This window comes from Polypterus senegalus, chromosome 3, assembly GCF_016835505.1.
Source record: "Polypterus senegalus isolate Bchr_013 chromosome 3, ASM1683550v1, whole genome shotgun sequence".
NCBI lineage: Eukaryota > Metazoa > Chordata > Cladistia > Polypteriformes > Polypteridae > Polypterus > Polypterus senegalus.
In genome coordinates this window covers 128,812,469-128,839,534 of record NC_053156.1, presented here as the reverse complement: position 1 = coordinate 128,839,534, position 27,066 = coordinate 128,812,469, and the positions used below count along the sequence as shown (strand labels likewise).

Genomic DNA, 27,066 nt, shown 5'->3' with positions numbered 1-27,066 from the left:
GTTAAGTTCCCACCCAAGCCAATAAGCTTCATCATCAATTCAACCTCCATCTCTCATACCCCACTTTAAGCTAGATTTGCAGTAAAGAAAATCAAAGTATGAGAGAAGCATATCCAGAAAGAAGCATGCAGCAATACAGGTGCTGGTCATAAAATTAGAATATCATGACAAAGTTGTTTTATTTCAGTAATTCCATTCAAAAAGTGAAACTTGTATATTAGATTCATTCATTACACACAGACTGATGTATTTCAAATGTTTATTTCTTTTAATTTTGATGATTACAACTGACAACTAATGAAAGTCCCAAATTCATTATCTCGAAAAAAATTAAAATATCAATTAAGACCAATGCAAAAAAAGGATTTTTAGAAATGCTGGCCAACTGAAAGGTATGAACATGAAAAGTATGAGCATGTACAGCACTCAATATTTAGTTGGGGCTCCTTTGGCCTAGATTACTGCAGCAATGCGGTGTGGCATGGAGTCGATCAGTCTGTGGCACTGCTCAGGTGTTATGAGAGCCCATGTTGCTCTGATAGCGGCCTTCAGCTCTTCTGAATTGCTGGGTCTGGCGTATTGCATCTTCCTCTTACAATACCCCATAGATTTTCTATGGGGTTAAGGTCAGTCGAGTTTGCTGGCCAATCAAGAACAGGGATACCATGGTCCTTAAACCAGGTACTGGTAATTTTGGCACTTTGTGCAGGTGCCAGGTCCTGTTGGAAAATGAAATCTGCATCTCCATAAAGTTTGTCAGCAGCAGGAAGCATGAAGTGCTCTAAAACCTCCTGGTAGATGGCTGCATTGACCTTGGACCTCAGAAAACACAATGGACCAACACCAACAGATGACATGGCACCCCAAACCATCATTGACTGTGGAAACTTTACACTGGACCTCAAGCAACGTGGATTCTGTGCCTCTTCTCTCTTCCTCCAGACTCTGGGACCTTGATTTCCAAAGGAAATGCAAAATTTACTTTCATCAGAGAACATAACTTTGGACCACTCAGCAGCAGTTCAGTCCTTTTTGTCTTTAGCCCAGGCGAGACGCTTCTGACGCTGTCTCTTGTTCAAGAGTGGCTTGACACAAGGAATGCGACAGCTGAAACCCATGTCTTGCATACGTCTGTGCGTGGTGGTTCTTGAAGCACTGACTCCAGCTGCAGTCCACTCTTTGTGAATCTCCCCATAGTTTTGAATGGGTTTTGTTTCACAATCCACTCCAGGGTGCGGTTATCCCTATTGCTTGTACACTTTTTTCTACCACATCTTGTCCTTCCCTTCGCCTCTCTATTAATGTGCTTGGACACAGAGCTCTGTGAACAGCCAGCCTCTTTAGCAATGACCTTTTGTGTCTTGCCCTCCTTGTGCAAGGTGTCAATGGTCATCTTTTGGACAACTGTCAAGTCAGCAGTCTTCCCCATGATTGTGTAGCCTACAGAACTAGACTGAGAGACCATTTAAAAGCTTTTGCAGGTGTTTTGAGTTAAATAGCTGATTAGAGTGTGGCACCAGGTGTCTTCAATATTGAACCTTTTCACAATATTCTAATTTTCCGAGATACTGAATTTGGGACTTTCATTAGTTGTCAGTTATAATCATCAAAATTAAAAGAAATAAACATTTGAAATACATCAGTCTGTGTGTAATGAATGAATCTAATATACAAGTTTCACTTTTTGAATGGAATTACTGAAATAAATCAACTTTGTCATGATATTCTAATTTTATGACCGGCACCTGTATAACTACACAAAAATGTTGGAAAATGTTTTTGTTCTATATCTCCTGTCTGCTGTCTCAGAGCCACAAGGTGCAAATTTAAGAGAGGTTTATCCATACTGGAGGAAATTTCTTTTTTGAATGGGTATAAACTAAATTATTATAAATTAACTCATGGCCAACATACACTTCAAAGACTTATAGTTAACAGTCTTTCATAAACATTTAACTAAACCTTTCACAGTACAACATTTATTTCCCTTATGTGCAGCAGAGTTTAGCAAGATAGAAATGAAGCTTCTTTACGTATACAGAGACTATATGGTACACAAACGTAAATATAAAGGAAAGTTAGTAACATACAAATACATTCTGTCACATGTGATTTGATTTATAAGTCACATAGTATAAAAATCTCAACTACATAAATGTGTATATTTTTCACGTAAAAATACACATTCAGTGTTAGCTGTGAAATAAAGTAATGATTAATTGTTTCATTGAAATCTATTGCTGCATGTGCCTTAAATGCAATTATTTCTCCCTGCAAATCAATATTGCTGTAACCTGCTCAAGTTCCAATAATGTGTTTCAAGAGATCCGATCTTTCCTATAACCATTCTACAGGAATTCCTTGAAGATTATACTTTACAGATTTTAATACTTTTTTAGGTCAACCTATTGATTTTTCAGTCTGTCTTGAAATAGTCTGTTTGATTAAGATGTGCTGTTTCTTGTCTCATATGATGAGCCCTCTTCTCACTGACCCTTAATCTACCATTTCCCTCATTTTGCTGAATGTAAGATTATATGTTTGTTCCAAATTAAAATTGTTGCTGCAGGGATGTAAAATACTTAAATGGTAACATAAGTGATTAGAAGTTAAAAGGTCACTCTTTGCATTCACACATTGACTTTTGTTTAGTCAAAAAATACACAACATGTGATAATGATTTTATTGCATGCTTTTTAAGTGCACACATCTTCTTGTAGAGGAGGACACTTCTTACATGACTGTTAAAAATATTAGGTGAGCCTGTTTGTAAATCAGAGGTAATGAGAGAAACAAAAACAATAAGTTAATATTAAAATAATTGATCCTTTCATTTCCAAATCTGTTTTATTGAGTTAAGGAGGGCCAGCTTCTATTCAGACAGCACTGGGACAGTTGCAGTTTACACATCTTTATGATATTACAGCAAACCAGAATACCAGAAGGAAACTCATGCAGACATGGTGAGAATGTGTAGATATCTTGCAGAAAGTGGTTGGGTCATGGATTGAACAACAACAGTTGGTGGTGTATTTCTGTTTTCAAAATATAAAATTGCAGTTTTTTTATCAAAAGATTTCAAGGGTTGTGGGGAGAAACTGATTCATTTGTGGCCTGGAGTGTTTATTCAGTAATTCATGATTACTGGTAGATATAGTAAGAAATACTACAGTATAGTAAGAAATACCCTGTATACAGGTGTAGAGTGCTGAAATAAATCTGCAGGTAGATTATAAACAACAAATGTTATGAACTGCACATATAATATAAATCTATAAGATGCAGACTTGTTTAAACATACAGTATAACAAAGCAATTTCAAAGTGATTGATGCCAAAGGACCCTAACAATATCTCTCTATTAACATTATTATTGCACTATGGCCAGTTGACAACAGAGGAAAGGAAAACAAAAATTCCAGTCAGTGGCATCACTGAAGAAATTAAACCTGGCACAGTGCTGCAGACTGACAGCTGCAGGGACTCTGGTTCAGTGCCCACCCAGTCTGTGTACAATTTGTCATAGTCGTCAGTGTCCACATGGTTTCTTTGTATGTTTTCTGGATTTATTCCAAATTCAGATGTTGTGTATATTATGCTAATTCCTGATTCTTTTATTGAACCAATGCAGGTGTATGATCCTGTATGTCCATTCCTCGGTTTGCTGGTGTCTTTGCACCATCCCCTGAGCACTGAGCTTAAGTCCCCGGGTCTCTAATGTAGATAAAGAGAACCAAACAACAAAATAATGTCTGTGTGAATTTCTTCATGGTATTTTTATTTGCTCCCATATCTTGAAGATAAGCAAATTGAATAACTGGCCTAATCCTGACTGAGTAACCAAGTGAAGGACTGAACAGCTTTGTGAAACGAAAGAAGGATGATTTGAATAACAACTTACCATTTCTTTGACTTTACATTTTTGCTTCAGTATGAATCCCGTAATATCTGCTTTGAAGTGCTGCCTAATGTATAATTAATAAAGAAGTGAATTAATAATAACTGACTAAATAAATAAATCACAGTGGTTTTCAAGTAATTATCTTAAGGAGAGCTTGAAAGGCCAACAGACACCCAGTCGCTGTTATATGGTAAGTGTTCTAAGATTAAAAATGTGGCCTATGTAACACAGTAAATGATGAATAAGAGTTAATTTGATACAAGAGTTAATTTACACTAGTGAGTACACAGTGATTTTTTTTAAACTTTATTTTTTGTGTATACTTCTTTATATATGAGTACATAGTTAAGAGTACATAGTGATTTTTAATTTTAAGAAAATGTATTTTAACATTGGAAGCACTGTGCACTATCACACACTTTTCCTTTTGGGTTGCCTTCAGTCGGCTTATTGTTTTTAAAACTCTTCTTTGCAGCTCAGCTGATTAGTGGCTTGTTACCAGTGCTAATTTCTAGCCCTTTCTGATCAGGAACTGACCATATCCACCAAGAGAAATTCCTTAAAAATAGTGATGTTTGTGACGAAAGCTTATCTTTCTTCTTGCTTAAACTGACTGCATGATGGTCAACGTGTATCAAGAACCACAAGACAAATGACTGGGCGTACTACCAAGTTTGAAAGAAAGTGGTCTCTCCTTAATGATTTATATTACAGGCCTTTGTTTAACTAGTGGGCTTCATAAATATGTCTCTGCAGAGACTTGCAGCTGCTTTAAGAGCAGGGCTTCCTTTGAATTTCTGGCACCAGGCTGGTTCAGAATTTTTATAGGGCCTAATAAAATTATGAACTGCACTGTTCACCTTGAGTTAGATTCATACCATTTTAAATTGTAGTAATGGCCTAAACTGCAGTATGTGCTTAGCATTTATAAAAGTAGACAGTTGTTAAAGTCTCTCACTTTTTTCATAATACAGTTTGAAGTAATTATTATAATAGCTGTTATGCTAAGATGAATGGCAAAGAAAAGAAACATTTACAGAAGAGCTCTGAATAAAGAATAATGAACTTATACATATCAAACAAATATGTAGGCAAACAGGATGGGATGCACTGTGCTGTACTGATTATACAAAATCTTAGCACAATAGTATTAAAGTGCCCCTTGTTTATCACTCTCTAAATAGTATCTGACTTTTTAGGGTCTTGTTTAGTCCTTTGCTTTTTGACAGCAATCTGACTCATACCCAAGAAAACAACAACAAAACCTCTAAAAACAATATATAGAAAAAAAATTGCAAAACCGTGATACCAAATTTGGCAAAACGCAATAGGTGCAGCTCAGTAGCTGTAGAAATGGCCAAGTCATGACAAAGCACTTGGCCTCTCACAGTACAAAAAATAAATCCTTAATTGGAATATTGTACATCTTCTTTCTCATGAGATTATGTCAAGAACAGATTATGACTAGACATGTTTTTTTATTTTCATTTATTCTTTTTTTTTCAAGAAAATAACATTGCATGTCATCAAGCTGAACTATACAACAAATGTCTTTTTTTTCTTTTTACCATTCTTTCCTGGCATGTAAAACACAAGACATCAGACAAACAAGCTTGTCTTCTATTTTTGAGGTCCCATACACCTGTTTTCTTTATTGTATTCACTTGCATTATATGCATTATACTCTGGATGAGCATTCGCTGGTTGTCAGATGTCCAGCACACAAAGCCCACCCCTGTGATTAAAGAGAAAATTAAACCTGTTTGATTTGATCGGAGCAAGTTGCAGACTAGTTGGAGTGAGTCCCTGGAAATGTCACATTACATGACCTGGATTCACAGAAGCACACTTCCAATTGCTGCCAACCGCCTCACTAAAATTAATTTAATGAAGGCTACAACTGAAAATAAGTGGAAAAGTTGTCCATTGTGACATGGCCATTAGATACAGATAGCAAAGACTGATCTGGTGTTGGGAACAGCCTAGCTGGTTAGGATAGTTTGTCTATAGTGATGAGTCTAATTTCTGTTTAAGATAAAGTGATGCAAGATTCTCACTAGGCCTGGAGAAAAGGTTAACTTATGCTGTTTAACTTGTGGCAACATAGTTTGAAGACAATGTGATTATTGAAAAGTACAGTAGGCCATTAAGCTGATCAATCCTTTTGTCATTCGTTTCATGGATTCCAGGGAAAATAGTTTTTTCCTTCATGATAATGGACCAGCACACATTGCTGCCATAACTAGGAAATTAGTTTCAAAAATCACAACTGCTATGGGCTACCAGTTCAACCAGGCTGATGTTTAAAAACTGTGTATTTAATCACTTATGTCACACGTCTGTATCATTATTTGTACCAAAACCAGTTCGGTGGAATTTTCATGATGCCTTTATGGTTTTGCAATTTGTGTTGTTGACAATGGAAGTGGGCTTGTTAATTCAGTCTCTCTCAATATCTCAGCTTGAACTTGTCATCCCAAGTATGAGCACAGATGTCTGGAATAGCAAGTAGCTGCCAAATTATAGGTTGGTATACAGACAAGAAAGGATAATTCCATCTGCCCCCAACTATAATTAATTTCAGCCCACAGTAATAATTTCTAATTTGAATAGTTTAATTAAATCAGCTTCAGCTCATCAGCTTAAGTACGGGATGCCTTACAAGTCACATGTATTTTAAGTATTTTAAATAGGTTTAGATAAATCAGTGTATAGGCTCTCTCAGGAGCTTCCTAAGGTTGAACTGTATGCCCTTAGGCTTTCTTAGGTATCCTGCACATACTGGGATGTCTCTGGGTGCTGACTGTCTCTGAACAAACCCATATGTCTGTCTATACCGCTGATATACTTCAACGACAGATGTAAAGGTATCGTAGTATGGTACCTACTCAAAAAATAGTTTTAAAGTAATGCTTACTGTGAATGACACTGTGTTTAGTATATTCTATATTTAATTTATATTGAGGCCGATGGAGTGGCTTTCATAACTTTAAAAATGGCATAGGTGGTTTTTACAAAATAGATGAATAAATTAAAGGCTTGTCAGGTTTCTAATTGTAGTACATATTAAAACATCTGGCTTTGGAAGGCATTTTAAGTATGAACTACTACACCATTATTATTGCTATAAATATTTCTTACTTTTTTAAACTATATTTAAGCAGTAGAGTGTTGTACCGTGTTAGCAATAGATTGATACAGGAGATAGTAGGGTAAAATGACACCTTTTATTGGCTAACTAAATAGATTACAAATGCAAGTTTTCGAGGCAGCTAAGGGGTGGGGGGGACAGGGGGGTTTGTGACGATGATGGAAGATTTTACTATGCTTTAGCTGAGCTGGATGGCAGGAAAGGTGCCTGCTGCTCATTTTATATGCCTATACCATATAGAAGTGGTATGGCTAAAACCATTCTGTAATTTGCTGATTTTGAACTTATTGTAGGTATTGATGCAAACTGTTTCATTGACCCACTTCTAGATCAAGCTTCTCCCTAATCAATCAGCATATTCCACCTCCCCCTTCCACTCTGGCCAAGTCTGTGTCTGATCTGATATTGGTTGAATCGTTCCAGCTCCTTAACCTATCAGCTGAAGAATTCTTTCTTTTCCGTGCTTCACAAGTTTTCCTCCAGAATGAAGTATATCTCTATTTCTAAACACTAGCATCTTACCCTCTTACTGCATCCTTACTTTCCCACCTGTCACTCTGATCACAGATTTTCAGTATTAAACCTTCATCTTCCAGTTTGGTTTTATAAGTCTGCATGGTGGCGTTTCATCACTTTACTTTTACAGTCCACAGAATTCATTGAACAATTCTCAAAGAAATTGACCAAATTTATTGAGGCTAATGTAAACTCTGTATGCAATCCTACATGTAGATGACTATTAAAGAGACGTTTCTTTTGAATTCTCTGTCAGTTGCACAAGTAAGGCTTGTAAACTAATATCTGATCTTGAATATCACTTAAATGTGCCAGAGAGAGGCCAAGCTTTAATTTCTAATTCTCAGTATGAATGTCATGTCTCTCAGGTTAGGAGAGAATGCAATAATTGCCTTTTAAAGAAAGTTGAATTCCAACTTATATTATACATTCTTTATTCTCTCATGCTAAAGGTAAGGTGCCAGGGCCTGACATGATACAGCCCGAATTTATCTCACCATTTTGCTTATAACTCGCACAGTCATTGCAGATTTGGTTTTCATTTGCTCCAGAGAAGTTGCATCTGAATGTCAATTTAAATTATGCCTTCATCTCATTGCTTATTAAATCAGATAAGGATTCGGCAGAGATTTCTGGATACTGGCCACTTTCCTCGATGAACTCCGACATTAAATTATTTGCCAAAGTCATGGCCACTCGTCTTCAAACTGTCATACCTAAGCTTGTTGATATAGATCAAATCTGCTCATTTATAGTCGCTTTGCAGTGGATAACCTTCGTCTCTTGCTGTATATTGTTAGTAAATATCATTCCCAAATGGCACCTGCAGCACTAATTTCATTAGATGCAGATAAAGTCTTTGACAGAAAGAATTGGCATTATCTGTGGAAAGTTTGTAAGTGATGGATTTAAGTGATCCTTTCATTAACATAATTAAATCATTATACTAAACTCCCAATGCATCAGCCGTTTCGAGTTCAAACTTATCTCGCCCCTTTCCCATCTGCAGGGGAGTGAGACAGGGCTACAAACCATACTCATCATTCCTTTACTTGCAGCACTTTTGAATGATTCACAATTATTTTCTGCTATAATCATTACTAATTCACTTCACAAAATCTGTCTATGCCAGTGATGATGAACTGTGTCTGAGGTCCAGAGTGCTCTGGAGCTGAATTTAATTAAGGATATTGTTGTTCTTTGCCCCATTCACATTTTTCTCAACCCTGTTTTGTCTCTGAGTCTCTGCTGCTGAAAAACAACTCATTGCGTGATGCTGCTACCTCCATGCTTCACCATTGGAGTGGCATTACGCAGATGATGAGCACTTAGAATTGAGGCTAAGCAGTTAAATTTTGATTTCATCATAACAGAGAATCTTGTTTCACAGTCAGAGTCCTGTAGTTGCCTTTCTGCAAACTCTGAACAGGCTTTCATGCGTCATCATCTGGACACTGCCATAAAGCCCAGCTGAGTGGTGTGTTGCCGTAGTGGTTGTCTTTCTGGAAGTTTCTTCCATTTCCACATGTGCTCTGGAACTGAGCCAGAGTTAGCATCCGGTTCCTGGTCACCTCTCTTATCAAGGCCCTTCTCCATTGCTCAATTTGACCAGGCAGTCATTGTGGTTGTTGCATACGTCTTCCATTTAAGAATTATGGAGGTCACTGTGCTTTTGAGAACCTTGCTGCAAGAATTTTTTTTTGCCCTTCCACACATCTGTGCCATAACATGATCCTGTCCCTGAGCTCTGTTGGCAGTCTCGTTAACCTGCTCTGATACATATTTTAAACTGTGAGACATTCTATATACAAGGTTGTGCCTTTTCTAATCATGTCCAATCAATTGAATTGATCACAGGTGGACTCCAAACAAGTGTAGACAAATCTTGATGATGATCAATAAATTGGGATGCACCAAATTCCAAGTATCATAGCAAAGGCTCGAAATAGTTGTGTCGGAGATCAGTAATATAGGCATGTGGAGTCATCTTCTAGTATTTTGAGGTTGCTGAGCACAAACATTATTTTTTTGATACTTAATTCTATTTTTTTAGACTATTTCAAGGTCAGTGATTATAAATATTGTTATTTTTGATTTTTAATCATTAACTAGGGATCAAGCCCTCTATGGCTGTCTATCAGTGGGTGAATAATGACATTTCTATTTCAGTTAAAAATATTTAGATGATAAACAGTTAAATTAAAGCACACATTTTAATATTTTAATTATCTGACTTGACTAATCATGTTTATTATGTACTTCTAGTACAAGAAGTAAATCATTACATTTCTTATGAACACCCAGGAATTGACTGGCTTACACTAATTTAGTGTTTTCTTTTTCCAGATTATGTGTTCTCTAAAGTCCAGGAGGAGGTGCCAACCTCTTGTATTTTCTCTCTATTCCCACTCTCTTTTCCAAGATACGTCCTGCTAGACACGGAAACCCCTACCTCTAGCAGCTTGGAGAGATGGATCTTTTATCCCTTTAGGTCTTCAGTTTTTCAGTCTTATGCTTTTGCCCCGGTTCATTCCTCATTTGTTACACAGAGAAGGCACAGAGATGGCAAACCAGCTGCCCAGAAGTTTGTCACACCCTTCCGAGGAGATTGCTGTAGACATTTAAGTCCCCTACCTAGCCACTACTTGCTAACTTAAATTCCTTGTGCTGTACTTGCCCTAAACTCTCCTCAATCATACAGTGATCATCATGCCCACCACAGTGATGTATGCAGTTCTCATGGTAGTGCTGGTAAACTTACCTTAGTCATTTTTCAGCCATAGCTGCCCAGACTTGGTCTATTATTGAGGTACATTATTTGATTATGAGCCGATGGACTAATTGTTCCACCTGCACTTCTGATTTTCTGATCAGTTTTTTTTTGTTATGCAGGGATAAGAAATTAATGTGAAGTAAGAGTCGCATAAAAAGGAATATAAAAGAACAGGATATAGACAAAGAAAACTCGCCCACAGCTTCCCACTCTCTGCTCTCAGGTTTATGTAAAGCAAACTATAAAGATACATAAAACAGTCCTCCACGCAGGCATTTTCTGAACACACTTTATTCATTACAGTGTCACAGGGAACTCGAACCTTCCTTTACAGCATCACATGCAAGGCAGTGTCAAGTCCTGGACAGGACTCTAGTTCATGTGTATTTATAGACAGCCTTAATCATATGGTATTTTCATAACTTTTTAAAATTGACAAACTAAGTGAAAATTTGGACATAAACCTACAACTACTAAATTTAACAGTGTTGTATGTGAGGACAAATAGAAAGGGGTAACAACTGTAATGTGCCAGGTTCCGTAACTAGCTGTCCCCATTTCACATTCTGTTAAGTAATATTAACTTTACTAGTTTTTGATGTTTTGCATAACAAGATTACTTCACAGCTGTGGATGAGGTATGTGTTCCTTTTGTGAGGCACAAGCACACGTACTGACATGTTACTTTACATCAGCTACTTTCTTATAAAAAGTACTAGCCAAAGCCTGCCGTAGCATACGGCGGTGTAAGAATAAGAACGGAAAACGGTGAGAAAGGAATTCAGAAATCAAGAAGAAATAAATACTTCTTGAAAGACAGAGTTGTGAATAGGTGTTTTGGTGGTGACGTCAGATAATGAGTCGAAAGATCAAACCCTAGAAAAAGCCACATATGAGACTGGTGGTTAGAATTATTGTGAAGCGTAAACAGCATGTGGGTATGAGGAAGGCCGCGCTTCTGAAATTAGACTACCTAAATATAATCAATAACAACCTCAAAAAGATGTTGTTGTAGAATGTCTGTAAGTAATTCCCACAGCTTGATCCAAAAGACTCGTACTATAATATCAGGTCTGTGCTCTGGTCTTTGGGTATCCGACAGTGCATGTAGAATTTCAGGCCAAGCAGGATTACATGTGAAAGTGATAAATACATGAGGCTTTCCGAATTTACATACTATGGCCATGGCATCCGGATTGTTTTGGTATTTTGGGCTTCCTGGAAATGTGGACGGTAATATGATGATTTTTGTCTACATGTACGTTGTTATTTTCAGTGTTTGCTTGCAGTGTGTCTGACAGTCCTTTGTATTGTTCCACGCGCAAATCTTGTTGATGTAATCTGAGATAGTTGAGACACGCGGCCTCTGTTTTAACATACGCATCTACGACGCACTGTTGGAATAGTTTGCCGTTGGAGTGCAAAATACTAAATGTATTCCTCATTGCTAATTTGTACACGTAAAATTGGCATTGAGTAAGCCTACTTCGCTTGGTTCTTTTATCGGGAACATGTTGTAAATTTTTGTGCCAGCCAATGTCTCCGTAAGAGAACAAAAGTGGGTAAACCAAAGGATTGCAATTCATATTGAGCGTGGAAATCTGTTTACAGGAGTTGCCTATGGGACAGATGCAAATGCCCCTTTCGGCAGGCGGTTTGCCATCTTCTCCGACGAAAATCGCTGCAACATTGGTGTGACATGTCGGGGCATTGTATCGTCGTAAATCCTGCCCAGGGTTTTCCTTGAAAAGCATTCGTACAGATGCTGTTGGATTGAACTGAGTGATTTCATGCATGTGTTTGTAAGATTTAGCGAAGGGTTTGATGGTTCTGAGCATGGAATCTAGCTGGATTGTTTTGTAAATGTACTGCAGAAGGTTGTCGAGAAATGCTGTGTCGGCTGCTTGGAAGCAGGACAATGGTCCTAGCTTCCTGGCTCTGATGGTATGAATCAGGGTTTTGTAGACAAAGGTTTTCCCTGTTCCTGCAGGACCATCTAAGAAGCAGCATGTTTGTCGCAGATGGGAATCGCTGTATGCAGCGTGTAAAACATGTGTTTGGGGGCGGGCACATGAGCAGGCAGTATGCATGCCCCGAGAGTGAGGGTGGATGCGGGAGGAGGGTTAGAGTTGGCAGTCGGGGCTCTGTCGTGCGTACCCCATGGTCGGGCGACTTGGCTGATATTATATATACGTATATATATATATATATATATAGATATATATAATATAGATGTGGAGGTGCTGGTTTACTGGCATATTTAAGCTTAGATACCATCTTTATTGCTTTCTTTTTGTGAACTTTTTACACTTTTTGTGCTTCTTTTTTTACCCTTTCAGTAATATGTTGTACTTTTGTGGTCATTAGGAGACAAATAGGCAGGCACACCAGCTAATAATGTGTAGCATAAAAATGAGGAATGGCTTATTTTTTTAGGGTAGCATCAGGGCCTAACAACGTGCTGCTTCTTATTAAATCAACCTCTAGTAGACCAAGCGGACTCTTTAGTAAAGGTTTATCAGTTTCCTCTGGAAAGTTTTGCTATTTTTCTATCCTCGTAACACAATGTGATTAAATCAACTGCACCTCCCCCTTCATAAGAAACAGGATTTATTGTTCCTTGGATTCAAGAGCATTGATGTCCTTCTCTCACAAACTCTTTTAGCGTGGTTTTGATGGTCGATTTGTGGTCAGTGACTTGCACCATTTTACATTTTTAGTGAAGGATGCACAAGTCTTCCTCCTATGATTCTTTGAGGTAAGTTTTGCACTACCTGTTCACCCTTCAGACTAACATAGTATCCACAAAACGTCATTTTGTCACCACATAGGTTTGGAATTTGGTGTCATGGTTTCATGTGGGTCTCGCCCTGGGGTGGTGTGCTGTGTTTGCTTTTTTTGATAGGTTTTACTTCTTTTAATTGTTCTTTAATTGTGTATTAAGCAGTTTTGGTAGCCTCTTTCTGTTTAGTTAACTTTCAAAATAATGAGACAAATTATGTTAATTGTTAGGATTGGTGAGAAACAACAACATTTATTTATATAGTACATTTTTATACAAACTATGTTGCTGAAACTGCTTTACAAGGTGTGTTTTTAGACCAAAGCTTATGTGTGTATTTATTTACTTCATGATCTCTCTATTTATGTATTTAAAGAGCTTCTGTAAAAAGCCAAATTTCCTCCTGGTAAAATAAATAAAGTTATATCTATCTATCGCTATCATGCAATGCATAGCATCATTGCTTCTCCATGTAACTTAATAATTTTTTCAATATAAAACCTGACAGCACCAAGAACACATCTGGAGTTTTAAGATCACGGAACATCTAAAGCTTGTAAAGATAATTCTTGCTTTTTACTTCAAAAAGCATAAACATATTTTCAATTTTAAAACGTTTGTTTAGTGCAGGTTTCTTTTGATATTAGTTTCTTTTCAGGTCATGAATAAAATCCTTTTCTTTTCTTTGGTTTTGCTTTGTAAAAATTTTTAAACTTTTAGTGAAGCTTCTGCCAGAAACAACACTGTTACTTTGTGGTAATCTTGGCCACTCTGTGGTCCTTTTTTGTGCTTGCAGGCATGTCAGTTTACAGCCAGGTTTTTATAAGAGTTTCTGTCTCTATGTGCACCTAAAATATAACATTTAGGATTTGTTTTATTTCAGTTTTGTGCTTCATTGAGGTTGTGCCGGTGACTTAATAAACCAGGCTTGATATTTTAATTGTCCTTTCTGTCGGCTAATGTGAGTAGAAGATTTCAGATGCTAGGTGAAAAGTGCTGTAAAATGAAATTTAAAACAAGGCCTGTTCATTACAGACTTTATTCTTGCTGCTTACCTAAACAGGCTATCCGTGACTCAGACTTTCCTTTCTTTTTTTAGATTATATAATTATTTCAAGGACACACTGAGCTGCAGGGTATCCCTATCCCTGGCCTCCTCTAATCAGTTTCCTACTTTTGAATAGTTTAGAAAAGCAAATGCATAGCTAAAGTGATTGGCTGCTATCAAATGTATTTGAATAATTTGGCTTTTCAATATTAAAAGTAAGTAAAAGAGATTTGTGTGAGCCAAGAGCATTTTTTATATTGGTATTGAGGCTTACGAGGCACCAACAAAAGGGACGCAATTCCTTTAGTGTGGTGTGGCGTCATTTGAAACTAAGACTATATTATGTAAAAAGCAGACTTCTGCCCTGTTTTGTTTCAGTGATCCCATATTCAAATCTAAAACTTTTTGTATTAATAGGATTAAAAAACGGTGCTTTGTGTGTTTATTACTACTATTTGAAGTTGAAGCTATATACAGGTTGTGGAGTGTCTTGAGCACAGGAGAGCAAATACACAATTCATTCATATAAAATTTGAAAAATAACAGACATTTCAGCCTGTTAGCGAGTGTGGGGCTCACAAAATCAGAAACTCCATGAGATGCCCAAGTGACAAAGTACATATTGCGTAGGACCAGTGACAGGAAGTCCTCAGCTTTGCACACAGATTGTCTGAAGCCAACACAAGTTTTTGATTTTTGAAGTGTGATGTTGAGCAACTTGTTCGACCTTCCAAGTCTTTAACTATAAAAATCTGCATCCTGCTAAAATGGCATCCTCAGTTGTCAGACGGTGAACATAAAGAACTTTTTCAGATTAAGGTTGGTTAATTTTTCTTCTGGGTGGGTGTCTGTCATGAAGGAAAAGTACGTATGGCAATTTTTTTTTGTTTTTGACAGGACTGGCAGACAGAAGCACTGAATCAGACACTTTTAAATGGGAAACGGTCAGAAATCAGTAAAAAAGAAAAAATCCAAATCATAATTCTTGGTGAAAAAGCAATAATCGTAAAGCCTTTGAGATATCAGTAACTGGCACTACAAATGTTACGTTTAATAATGCGGACTCTTGCATCCCAGGAGACATACGTTACAGCTCTAAAAACCTTTCAGGTCGTGATGTCACATGGTAACAGCAGGGATTTGCTTCTAGGTACAAAATGGCCTCCTGCATCAAAGAAAATCCACAAAATGACTGTGACAATGATAAACACATTAAATGATAACAACAATTAATTTCAAAGTATGCTAAAATTCCAGAAAATGAAATTGAAACCTTGGTAAGCCAAAGAATAAAAACAAAAATTATTCTAAGAACAAGAAAATGCACTGGACAAAAGATAAAGGAGTCAAAATCATAGTCTAGGCTGTGAATATTATAACAGTGGGATGGTGGCACATTAGTGGGCATAACTTGTTCTCTCACTTCTCTGGGTAGTCCTTGTGCACTCCAAACCTGTTTATTTGAAGATTATTTATTATCATACTGCATAACTGAGTTCAACAGCATGTCACATTTACTGACTTGGTGACTGTAATCTCAATGTCAGATTAAAACTAGAATTTGCAGGAGATGATGGATTACATGAGTTTTTAACACAGTTTCAAATTTCCAAAGTATCTCATGTTCGCTGCCTTTTGACAGCATATTGTGACAGCACAACAGGGGATTATATTAGAACAATCTAGACGAGAACAGGCCATTCAGCCCAACAAAGCTCGCCAGTCCTATCCACTTGCTTCCTCCAAGAAAACATCAAGTCGAGTTTTGAAAGTCCCTAACGTCTTACTGTCTACCACACTACTTGGTAACTTATTCCAAGTGTCTATCGTTCTTTGTGTAAAGAAAAACTTCCTAATGTTTGTGCGAAATTTACCCTTAACAAGTTTCCAACTGTGTCCCCGTGTTCTTGATGAGCTCATTTTAAAATACAAGTCTCGATCCACTGTACTAATTCCCTTCATAATTTTAAACACTTCAATCATGTCACCTCTTAATCTTCTTTTGCTTAAACTGTAAAGGCTCAGCTCTTTTAATCTTTCCTCATAATTCAACCCCTGTAGACCTGGAATCAGCCTAGTCGCTCTTCTCTGGAACTTTTCTAGTGCTGCTATGTCCTTTTGTAGCCTGGAGACCAAAACTGCACACAGTACTCAAGATGAGGCCTCACCAGTGCATTATAAAGGTTGAGCATAACCTCCTTGGACTTGTACTCCACAGATCGTGCTATATAACCTAACATTCTGTTAGCCTTCTTAATGGCTTCTGAACACTGTTTGGAAGTTGATAGCTTGGAGTCCACTATGACTCCTAAATCCTTCTCATAAGGTGTACTCTCGATTTTTCGACCGCCCATTGTGTATTCAAACCTAATATTTTTACTTCCTATGTGTAATACTTTACATTTACTGACATTAAATTTCATCTGCCACAAATCTGCCCAAGCCTGTATGCTATCCAAGTCCTTCTGTAATGATATAACGGATTCCAAATTATCTGCTAATCCACCTATCTTGGTATCATCTGCAAACTTAACCAGCTTGTTACTTATATTCCTATCTAAATCATTTATATATATTAAAAATAGCAGCGCCCTAGCACTGACCCCTGTGGAACACCACTCTTAACATCGCCAGTTCTGATGAGGTTCCTCGCACCATCACCCTCTGCTTCCTGTGTCTGAGCCAATTCTGCACCCATCTAAAAACATCACCCTGAATTCCCACTTCTTTTAACTTGATGCCCAACCTCTCATGTGGCACCTTATCAAATGCTTTCTGAAAGTCCAGATAAATAATATCATAAGCTCCACTTTGATCGTATCCTTTGTTGCCTCCTCATAGAATTCCAACATGTTAGTAAAACACGACCTCCCCCTTCTGAACCCATGCTGACTGTTCAGAATAACTCCTGTCCTTGTCATGTGTTGCTCAATCTTATCCTTAATAATTCCTTCCATTAATTTTCCTGTGATGCTTGTTAAGCTTACTGGCCTATAGTTGCTTGGATCTGCCCTGTCACCCTTTTTATATAATGGGATGATATTTGCCATTTTCCAGTCCTTTGGAATCTCTCCAGTGCACAGTGACTTCCTAAAAATATGTGTCAAGGGTTTATATATGTACTCACTAGCCTCCTTAAGAACACGAGGATAAATATTATCTGGGCCTGGTGATTTGTTTGATTTCATCTTATTTAATCTGAGCAGCACTTCTCCCTCTACAATTTCCAAATCCCTCAGTACCTCCTTAGTAGTTGTGTTTACCTCTGGCAGGTTATCCACTTGCTCACTTGTAAACACCTCAGAAAAATGTAAGTTTAGGGCATCTGCTATTTCATTGTCTGTATCTTTTAATTCCCTTTACTATTCCTGATGAACTTGACCTCCTCCTTAACTGTTCTTTTACTACTAAAATACTGAAAGAATCTCTTGGGGTCTTCTTTCGCCTTATCTGCTATATTCCTCTCCAACTGTCTTTTAGCCTCTCTGATATCCTTCTTAATGGTTGCCCTCATGTTCTCATACGCGCTACGGTTCTCTTTGCAGTCATTAGTCTTATATGCCTTATACAGCAGTTTTTTCCTTTGCAACTTCTTTTTTAAATCTTTATTAATCCATCGTGGAGATTTTTTTAGTTTCCTATTACTTCCAAATTTAGGTATGTATCTGTCCTGCATTACATGTAAAACATTTTAAACCTGTTCCACTGCTCCTCGACTGTCTCCACATTTAAAAGCTTATCCCAGTCTATCCTACTTAGACTTTGTCGCATCTGCTCAAAATTAGCCCTACTAAAGTTCAACTTAACAATTTTAGTCTTTGCATCTGTACTCTTACAAAATACTGAGAATTGTATTACATTATGGTCACTTGACCCTAGTGGTTCAATCACCTCTACACCCTCAATTCTATCCTGATTATTACAGAATACTAAATCCAGATAGGCTTCACCCCTTGTTGGTGCTTTAACATGCTGTGTTAAAAAACAGTCACTGATTACTTCTAAAAACTCCTGCTCTTGTGCTCCTCCATCTGTAAGGTTATCCCAGTTAATATTTGGATAATTAAAGTCCCCATGACTATAATATCCCCCTGTAAACTTGCCTTTTTGATATTACTAAAAGATGTGTGTTGAAATTACTGTCTGAATTGGGTGGTCTATAACACACTCCTAAAATGAGACCTTTTCCCTAATATTTTCCAGGCGAAGCCACATGTCCTCACTAAGATGGGGCTCATCATCCAACTGAAGAGGACTTACATTTAATTCCTGTTTGGCATAAACAGCAACCCCACCTCCTTTTCTGTTCTGTCTATCCTTCCTAAAAAATGTGTATCCCTCTATGTTACACTCATCCCCATCTTTGTTATTTAGCCAGGTTTCCGTTATTGCTATAATATCATAATTGTGCTCTGCTACATACAACTCCAACTCACTTACCTTATTTTTGATACTTCTAGCATTAAGGCAAGCTATTTTTAATGTGTTAATCCTTCTATCTTTACGTGTTTGCTTAAAATTTACATTACTATGCATTTTTATTTCTACACCATTGTTTGTTCTTCCATGTATAGATCTAAATCTGGCCTGTCCTAAACTCCCTGCCCCCCATTCCCTAGTTTAAACAATCCTCGACTAGCCTACACATACGCCTCCCCAATACATTGGTGCCCCTCAACTCATTGTGGATTGCTGGTATGGCTTTGGGGCGTTAAATTAATTTGTACTGCTTTGTGATGGAATGGTTGCAGTTTGTCATATGAAATTGATATGATATTGTTTGTTTATTCGCTACACTCAGATTTTTAACAGTTTATTGATATTGAAATGCTTGTGTCAATAGTAGCTCAATTAATTCAACATCGACAGTTACACCTTACTATTAGGATGTGTCTTCTTACCGCACCAGTGGCTGTATGGATGTTTCCCAGGGCAGGTGAGCTCAGATGCACTCTAAGCCTTTGCCTTTTCTATTCTCTCATTGTACAGCAAACACGAGAGATCAGACAGGAGAATGTCTCGTCTATACGTACATTCCCATACTCCCACTTTCGTTCCTTGTAACCGCATTGCATTCTCTGTAATTCTAGCTGAGGGCTTATTGGTTGTCATTTGTTGCTGCCCACCCCGGCAAACATAAAACCAAAGTCAACCCTCACTAAGTCTATGTAAATGAAGGCTACAGCTGAAAATCACAAGCAGTGCGATACTAGCCTAAGTCATTTACGTAGAGTGAGTGTGTCCTGTGACTCTTGTTGGATTCTGCCTTGTTTGTACTCCGTGCTCTTGCTTCCTTGGGACATCATATTGGAATAAGTGGGCTCTTGAAGTAAACAAAAGGTTGTTCTTTGAGTGATGATTCTATTGAAACATGGCCTTTCTCTTTTGTTCTTTTCAGATAGATGTCCTCAAGGCAGATGTAGAAAGTACAGAATGGAAGATCCTTGAGAATCTCATCCTGGAGAATGTTATTAGTGAGATTGGGCAGTTGCTGTTTGAAGTCCATCTACACTGGCCAGGATTTGAAGTCAGTGGGGATGATAGCACTGTGGTTCGTTACTGGTACAGCTTGTTGAAAGAGCTGGAGCACAATGGATTCCGCCTCTTCCACAGCCACAAGAATCCAAAGGGACCTCATGTTTTTCTACAGAAGAACATCTTCAATGCCAGCAGCAGCTACACTCTCTGCTGGGTCAACACCAGATGGAAGAGATAACTGGGAAAAGGACTGTGCTGTATGACTGTGAATATATTAGCAGAGTGTAAGAAAAACAAAAATGAAGTAGAAAACAAAAATTAATTATTCACCAAATATTTAAACACAAGGGTCAGAAGCGGCATGAGTCACAGCAGCAAGCTAAAAGCCTGGAGGCGGTAGATGTAGGCAGCAAACACATTTTCACAAATAAAAGAACAGCAATGGCCTGAAAAATGAAATCTTAGCCCACACAGTGTAAAATGTGGACATGATTTTTCATTGTAGCTTTGAATGTTTTTTTTTTTTCCACCACCAAAACTGATTTTCATCAGTTATGACCAACTATTCGACTTTAGGGTAAGGCTAAGCTTCTCATGCTGACAGGTGAACTGACCGCAAAACGTTCCACAGATGTCTGCGGGGCAGACAAATGTGCGGATTCCTTGGGCATATCTTGGACAGCAATACTCGTTAAAGTCAGTGTGACACTGCAAAGACACGTGTAGAAAACAATATTCACCATGCCATACTCTTACAAGGTGGCTGGAGGCTTGGTCTCTAGCCAGAAAACCACTTGCAGAATGGCTGCTTTTTTAATGCAAAAAGCCTTGTGAGAACATTCTTAAACTTGGGAAACCATGTGAAATGGATGCTTAAGTCTCTTCTATGGGCTAATTTGCACAACTCTGTAAAATTCCAAACAATTTTGTATTTTTTTTTTTGTATTACAAGAAAACAAATCACCCAATAACCAAAACTACCTTTACTACTTTCTGTTATGTCCTCCCATTTGTTGTTGGCATATACAAAAACTGTGAAGAAATAGCTTGCTTCGTACAGAATTCCAGCATTGCATCCTGATTCATAAAGGCGCAGGAGGCAGAGAAGCCACCTTTTTAGAAGATTTGTATACTGACACAAAGTCACGCTGGTCCTATTCATTTGTGCGGGCCATCAAAAAGACTATTAAAAGGGATGTAAAAATGCAAAGGTGAATTTTGGGTGTGCACTGTTCCATCAGCTGGTGTTTGTCATGTTTCTTTTTCTCCTTTACTGAATGATTTCTTGCTCATAAAAACCTTTTAAGTCTTTTTGTATTCCCTTTTCAGCTGCCAGTTTAGGGGTGTGTGGACACATTGCAGTTTAGTGTGGTGACTGGGCCTGATATGCCTCAGGTTGCAAGTGCAGGGAGTCAGAAGGAGATTAATCAAAGTCCTTCTGTTTTCAGAAGGCAATTCAAAGCTGCAAGGCAGCATAACTTTATGTCCAACATGTCTCAGGACGATGAACAAGAAGATCTCTAATAGAGTTTTAGGTAAGGTTCACACCGAGTCGGCATTGAAATCCTAACCCTAGCCTATTCATCTTAACTCTTCCATCGATATACTATCAAAGGTGCCTAACCAAGTTCAGAATCAGGGACAAGGGAAGAACCAGCTTTAGGTGGGGCACAAGTTCTTGTTTGCCAGTTAACATAACAAGCACGTCTTTGGGAGAAATGGAAACGTAAACATGAGACCATGCAATTCTGACAAACCAGCCAAGTTGCGTTTCAAACACTGGAGGAAAAGTAAGTTGGGTCTTAATTAAGCCACTTGTTTCATGAGAATTAACTAATTCCACCGAGTCTTGTCTTTCCTACTCATCACAGGAGGTGAGACAAGAGTAAAGCGAGCGGGATAGCACCTGCCACTGTGTAATATGATCTGCTCTGTGTCAGTGTAGAATCAAGAGGCCCGTTTACTCAGCTGACCAGAGGAGTTCTCGTATTGGTCAGCAGGATAAGGTTAGGCTTCCTAACTTGGAGGTCCTGGGTTCTTGGCCAGTCTGGTCATGTCAGGCCATGAAACAAAATGGTGAGACCCGGAGCATTTCCCTGCCAGTGACAGTACTGATCCCCACTAAAGTAGGAGGCATCACTAAGTAAGGACTATTTTTCAGCCTTGACTTGAACAAATCCTTAACAGATAAGAGAGCACGGAATCATTTTCTTCTTTGATTTTTCCTTATAATTCACATGCAAATTTATAAAACTATTTTAACTTACAGTCTAAGCACTCTGAGAAATTACTATCTCAAGAGTTTAATTCACACTTGCCAGACAACTTATCAGACATTTCACTGAGAACATTGACATTGGGGCAAAATCATAGAAATTTTGCTTTGCTCACATTGAAAAGGTTTTAAGTTATGCGTACTGTTTTTGTGATAGGCTTCTAGGGTGACTGTGTTCTCCATCTCTAGCCCTTGTATATTTACTCTTACCAGTCCTGGTCACTGTCAGGATTTACTGCTATTGTAGTTAAATGCTTTTCCCTTTCTTTTCCCCCCCCAAGTAACTTGATTGAGTACCATAACAGGTGTCAGAGATGGCTGGGGTGGCGACCCGGCTGGAACACCTAGGAAGACCAGAGGAGGGCTTATGCCTTGGGGGCCACGGGTACAGAGCTTAGAAGCTCAACCCTGTAGGGGCCCGTGGTCACTGCCAGGGGGCGCCCCTGTGCCTTTGGAGCCCTGGACCTCGGCACTTCTACCACACCCGGAAGGGCTGCGGGGAAGAAGAAGAATGGGGACACCCGGAGTGCTTCCGGGTATGCAGCCGGCACTTCCGCCACACTGGGGCGTGTCGGTGGGAGGTTGCCGGAACACACCTGGAGCACATCCGGGTGCTTATAAAAGGGGCTGCCTCCCTTCATTGAATAGCTGGAGTAGGGAGAGTAGAGGACGATGTCTTAGGAGGAGGTATGGAGGCAGCCTGAAGAAGAGACTGAGGCATTGTTGTGGCCAGAACTTCGGGGTTTGTGGTGCACTTTAAACTTTGTAAATAAACGTGTTGTGGGTGAAATGAACGTGTCTGCCTGTCTGTGGCCGGGCCAGTCACCACACAGGCAGGAGAGAAAGATTTCCAAATGTGCCCAGAATATAAGCAGATGTTGGCAAAAACAATACTGTACAAGCTGGAGCTAATAATCCTTTTTAGGCTACTAGGCTCTTTGTCTTAGTATGTTCATTGGTTTCTGATCTAACATCATCTACCATGGCGGAGGTTATAGCAAAGCACTCTTGGTCAGTTAGCTACAACCAGATCATAAATGTGCTCAGGTGAGGATGGGCCTATCCAGCATACCAGCCACAATACACATTTTTAAAATCAGATACTGTTAGATATTAATAAAAAAATAAATCATTCTCCACTTATATGCCACATCCTACTCTCTGTTACATGTACAAACCATGCCCGTTACTCACATTTGGGATTTAAGTAATTTGTTTATTAAATATCACATTTTAAAGGTGACCAATTTATAGACAGTTAAGCTAAACTTGCAAAATAAACCATCTTTGAGTGTTGTGCTTGTTTGTGTTTTGCAAGAAGCCCTTGCCAGCACCTGACATTGGTTTACTTGTATTAAGTTCACAAGTTGACATCCTTAGGTGGAGAGTGATGATGAGATGTAAACATTGACAAAACACACCGTTATTTTATAAGTGTATCCTTTGTGCTAGGAGGAATATTAGACTTGTTGACTTGACGTTGAATGTCTGCATGTGCACGAGTAGCACAGAGTAAACAACATCGAGAATGGCATCGACATCTAGTGAGAGAGCTAAGTGAATGTGCAAAGCAAAATCTCAGTTGACGACATTTTGCGTATATTTTATTATTTTGAATTGGACTCTTGTCAGACTTCATATTTGGTGCAAGTGATCTGGAGATTGAGATCTAAAACGAAAGTGAGGTACTGGCATCAGCTGATCAGTCCCCAGCTGATCCACTGCTGCCGCCGCCTCCACACAGCCACTACCAGCCAGAGAGTTCTAACAGCAACAGGCATTTTATGTTGGTTTATATGAGAAACTATTGCTTTGTGTGCTTTTCAGAAAACTGCATTTTTTGAAAAATATTAAGCCCTGGGAGAAAGGGAAAAAAAAAATCCGCCCTAAAAGAGTTATTTAAAAGAAGGGACTGCAGGCAATTTAAATGTGTAATTAAAACAAACATGCAGCCTCAGCAATGGAGACGGATGCAAGTAGGGAGCGATGGTCTCCAGGAACAGAGGGATTGGTCCATTTACCAAGGGATCACACTTTACCAAAAAAGCCCATGCTGGGCTACCTCAGAGGAGACTCCATCTGCTAGTTGAACATCAGATCAAGGAGGGACAATGCTGTTATTTTCCTGACCATGGAACTATGGGTCAACTCTTTGTACTTGCACAGATAGCCGAGGGGTCAGATTAAATGCCAGTCCTGTCTACATACGCTCTGTAGACTCCCGTGGGGTTTGTTCACCTAAGATACAAGGTGAGCAGCAACCCCCAGTGGGAGAACAGAAGCACTTCAGGGTCTTCTTCACAAATGATTGATCAAGAGAGTTCTCACTGAGTAGGTGCAGGAGTGATGGTTTTAATGATGTGTTAGTGCAGAAGGAGGCAAGTCCTTGGGCAGAGAATCTGAATTGAAGGTCCGCCAGCATCATCACTATCCTTGGCTATGGTCACAAGCTCTGAGAAATGATTGAAAAGAAATGAACAGTAATTTTGAACAGATCTGTTGGGGAGATACTTGAGGTGGTTTTAGCATGTATGTTAGGACACACCTAGATGGAGGCACTGCTAACTGGAAGAGGCCTAGAGGTTAGCCTCAGGACACATGGGAAGGATGGCATCTCTTGACTTGCCTGAGAGCATTTGGGAAGTTTCCAGAAGACAAAGCCAAGAAAAGAGTGCCATTGCTTGGTTTGCATAGCTCCGTGTGTTGCCACTGTAACTGTCAATGGGATGGGTGAAGGATATTATTATTTTCTTAAAATGAGTTAATCTGCAACTTCCATCCTCCAGGAGTCATTCCCATCTGATCATAAATCCCCAAGCATTCCTTCTGTTGGCAAATAATCAGCAGTATTCATCCAGATCACTGACTTGGAGCGTGTACAACTCACCATTAGAACCTTTCAAGTGCTGATTGTGCTTGCTGCTTTTTTCCACTATTTTGATTGGCCGGGCCAGCCAAAGTTCATCTTCACTTACAGTATGCAAAATAACAGTGAAATTATAGTTGTAGCAAAGCCATGTGGCTAGGTGGAGCACACGTTCAACTACAGGCAACTTGCAAGCCTTGAAGTAACTTTTTAACTAAAAGAATCTTTTAATTATTGGTGGCATACAATTTTCTGTGCTGCAAATCAGGTCATTCATCACTGAATGTTAGGAGAACAATTTCACATGTTAATCAAAGACTTCAAAGTGGCCCTACAATGTGAGTAAAAGCACATCACAATCAAGGAGCGGAAGGCCATTTTTGCTTTCCTGCAAGAACGTGTCCACCGATAACCTTACTCCTTCACATTTTTTACGATATGATTTCATTTGGAACTGTTGGTTATTGCCAGCTTTCAAGTGCTGTGTACAACACAATAGCGTCATCCATCTGATTCACAGGGCTTAGCGGTTGAATACAAATGACCACTTCACATGGCTGAAAACAGTCAGAGCCTCGTCTACCCGAATGTTGAAGGACGCTGGCCGTGGTCTGGTCACCTCATTCAAGCTGCTGGTGTATCTTCAACAAATATCACAGAAGTACCAGTCTGATTGTGAAACATCATCAAGAATTGTCTCTACAATGAAATAAGCTGGTTCAGGAAAATAGACGAATACTAAAAAAAAGATGACATATATGCCTATTGCATCACATTTTGACCATCACCCAGCTCAAGGGATTACAACTTCTTCTGTTGCTCACTTAAGCAGATCAAAAAAGTGCAGATATCCAAAATGAAATGAATGTGTTAATCTTTCTCAGCACTGACCTGCCAGCAATGCACATTAGATTTGCAACTAAACCCTTATTTAAACCAAACAAAGAAAAGGGGCGTTGTGAATTTGCTGTCTCAGCTGTAACATCTGGATGGTGTCACCCTCCAAAATGTTCCACAACACACAGCCAAAGCTCTAATGTAATAAAACTTTTCCCCAGAGCCCTGAAAATTAATTTGTATCCCCCTTTGAAGATTAACATATTGAAGGTATTTTTAATTTACAAGGGAGTTGGCAAAAAGTGATCTTTGATCTCCTGCATTATTGGCAGACCCTTGAGGTTAAATTCAAACTATAAATATAAAGTGAAGACTATGAGATTAGGAAGGAAGAAAACAAGAGCTGCAGTGCCACAACATTTGAAATTCGCAGACAACACTGATTTCAGTAAACTTATGGATTAATATTAACTTGCTAACAGCCAACTCAACATGAACCTGTCCATGGCAAAGAAGCACATGCCATGCTTTCAGAGTTCATGGAGATCTTCAGCCTGTTGAGACCGTGTATGTGGCGCTTGCTTTCTCAAATGGAATGTTTTACAAAAGACAATGCCAGTTCCGGTAACTCAGTAAACAGATTCCAGGTGCACACGTCTAAACAGTGGGCTGTAACCCTCAATCACGCTGCGTCTCCCAGGATGCCATCACTTCCAATGTCCACCTATTTTTCCTATCTGGTGACACTTCAGTGAGACGAGGCAAAGGATTATTATTATGGTAAAGAACTGGTGAAAAATTAATGAAGTGATTTATGGGAGAACCACAGTGACCTGACCTACACTTTTATTCAGATCAGCTGAGAAATCAAATCCTTACAAAGTAAGTTATGGCATAAAAATTCCATAAGATAAAAGTGACGTTGTTTAGTAGCACCTGGATCAAGGCTTTTGATAAGATATCTAAGATGGGCTGCCCCAGCATGGAACCCATTAACTTATTCATTTCTCACAAGGCTTATTTTCTTGTATTGAAAACCTAGCTGTTTACAGCAAAGAGCATGAGGTCCGTGGCTGATCCAGAGTTATTGCTGGGAATTGCAGGATCGCTAAGTCGTTCTACTTACTGTGCCTCCTCCAAACCATAACCATGCTAAAATAATCATCACCTCCATACAATCACAACACAAATGACAGCATAAAATCTCTGTCAGGCACTCCATTCACTCTAGCAAGGTGAATGTTCCTGTAGCGGTCAACACGTCCTCCCTCCCTGTTAGTGGAGATAATTTCACCCCCTGGATTGCTGTCTGGTATGGAGCACTCGTGGGCAGAAAAGTCTGATGGGTAGAAGTTCATGAAGAGACACAATTGAAGAGTCCCATAGCTGAACAGGCCCGTGGCGGTGGTGCTCCAATACGTTCAGGGTCCTACAGTTATG

The 27,066-nt window shown here is 38.9% G+C and overlaps 1 protein-coding gene across 1 annotated transcript in view; it reads left to right on the top strand.

Moving 5' to 3' along the window:
• mettl24 (methyltransferase like 24) overlaps nucleotides 1–22,294 on the top strand; it is a 330,987-nt gene extending 308,693 nt beyond the window's left edge. Inside the window, exon 5 of the mRNA XM_039747924.1 lies at nucleotides 19,569–22,294. Coding sequence (XP_039603858.1) covers nucleotides 19,569–19,886 — 318 coding nt within the window. The 3' untranslated portion in view covers nucleotides 19,887–22,294. The remainder of the gene's footprint in view (nucleotides 1–19,568) is intronic.
• Nucleotides 22,295–27,066: the final 4,772 nt, after the last annotated feature.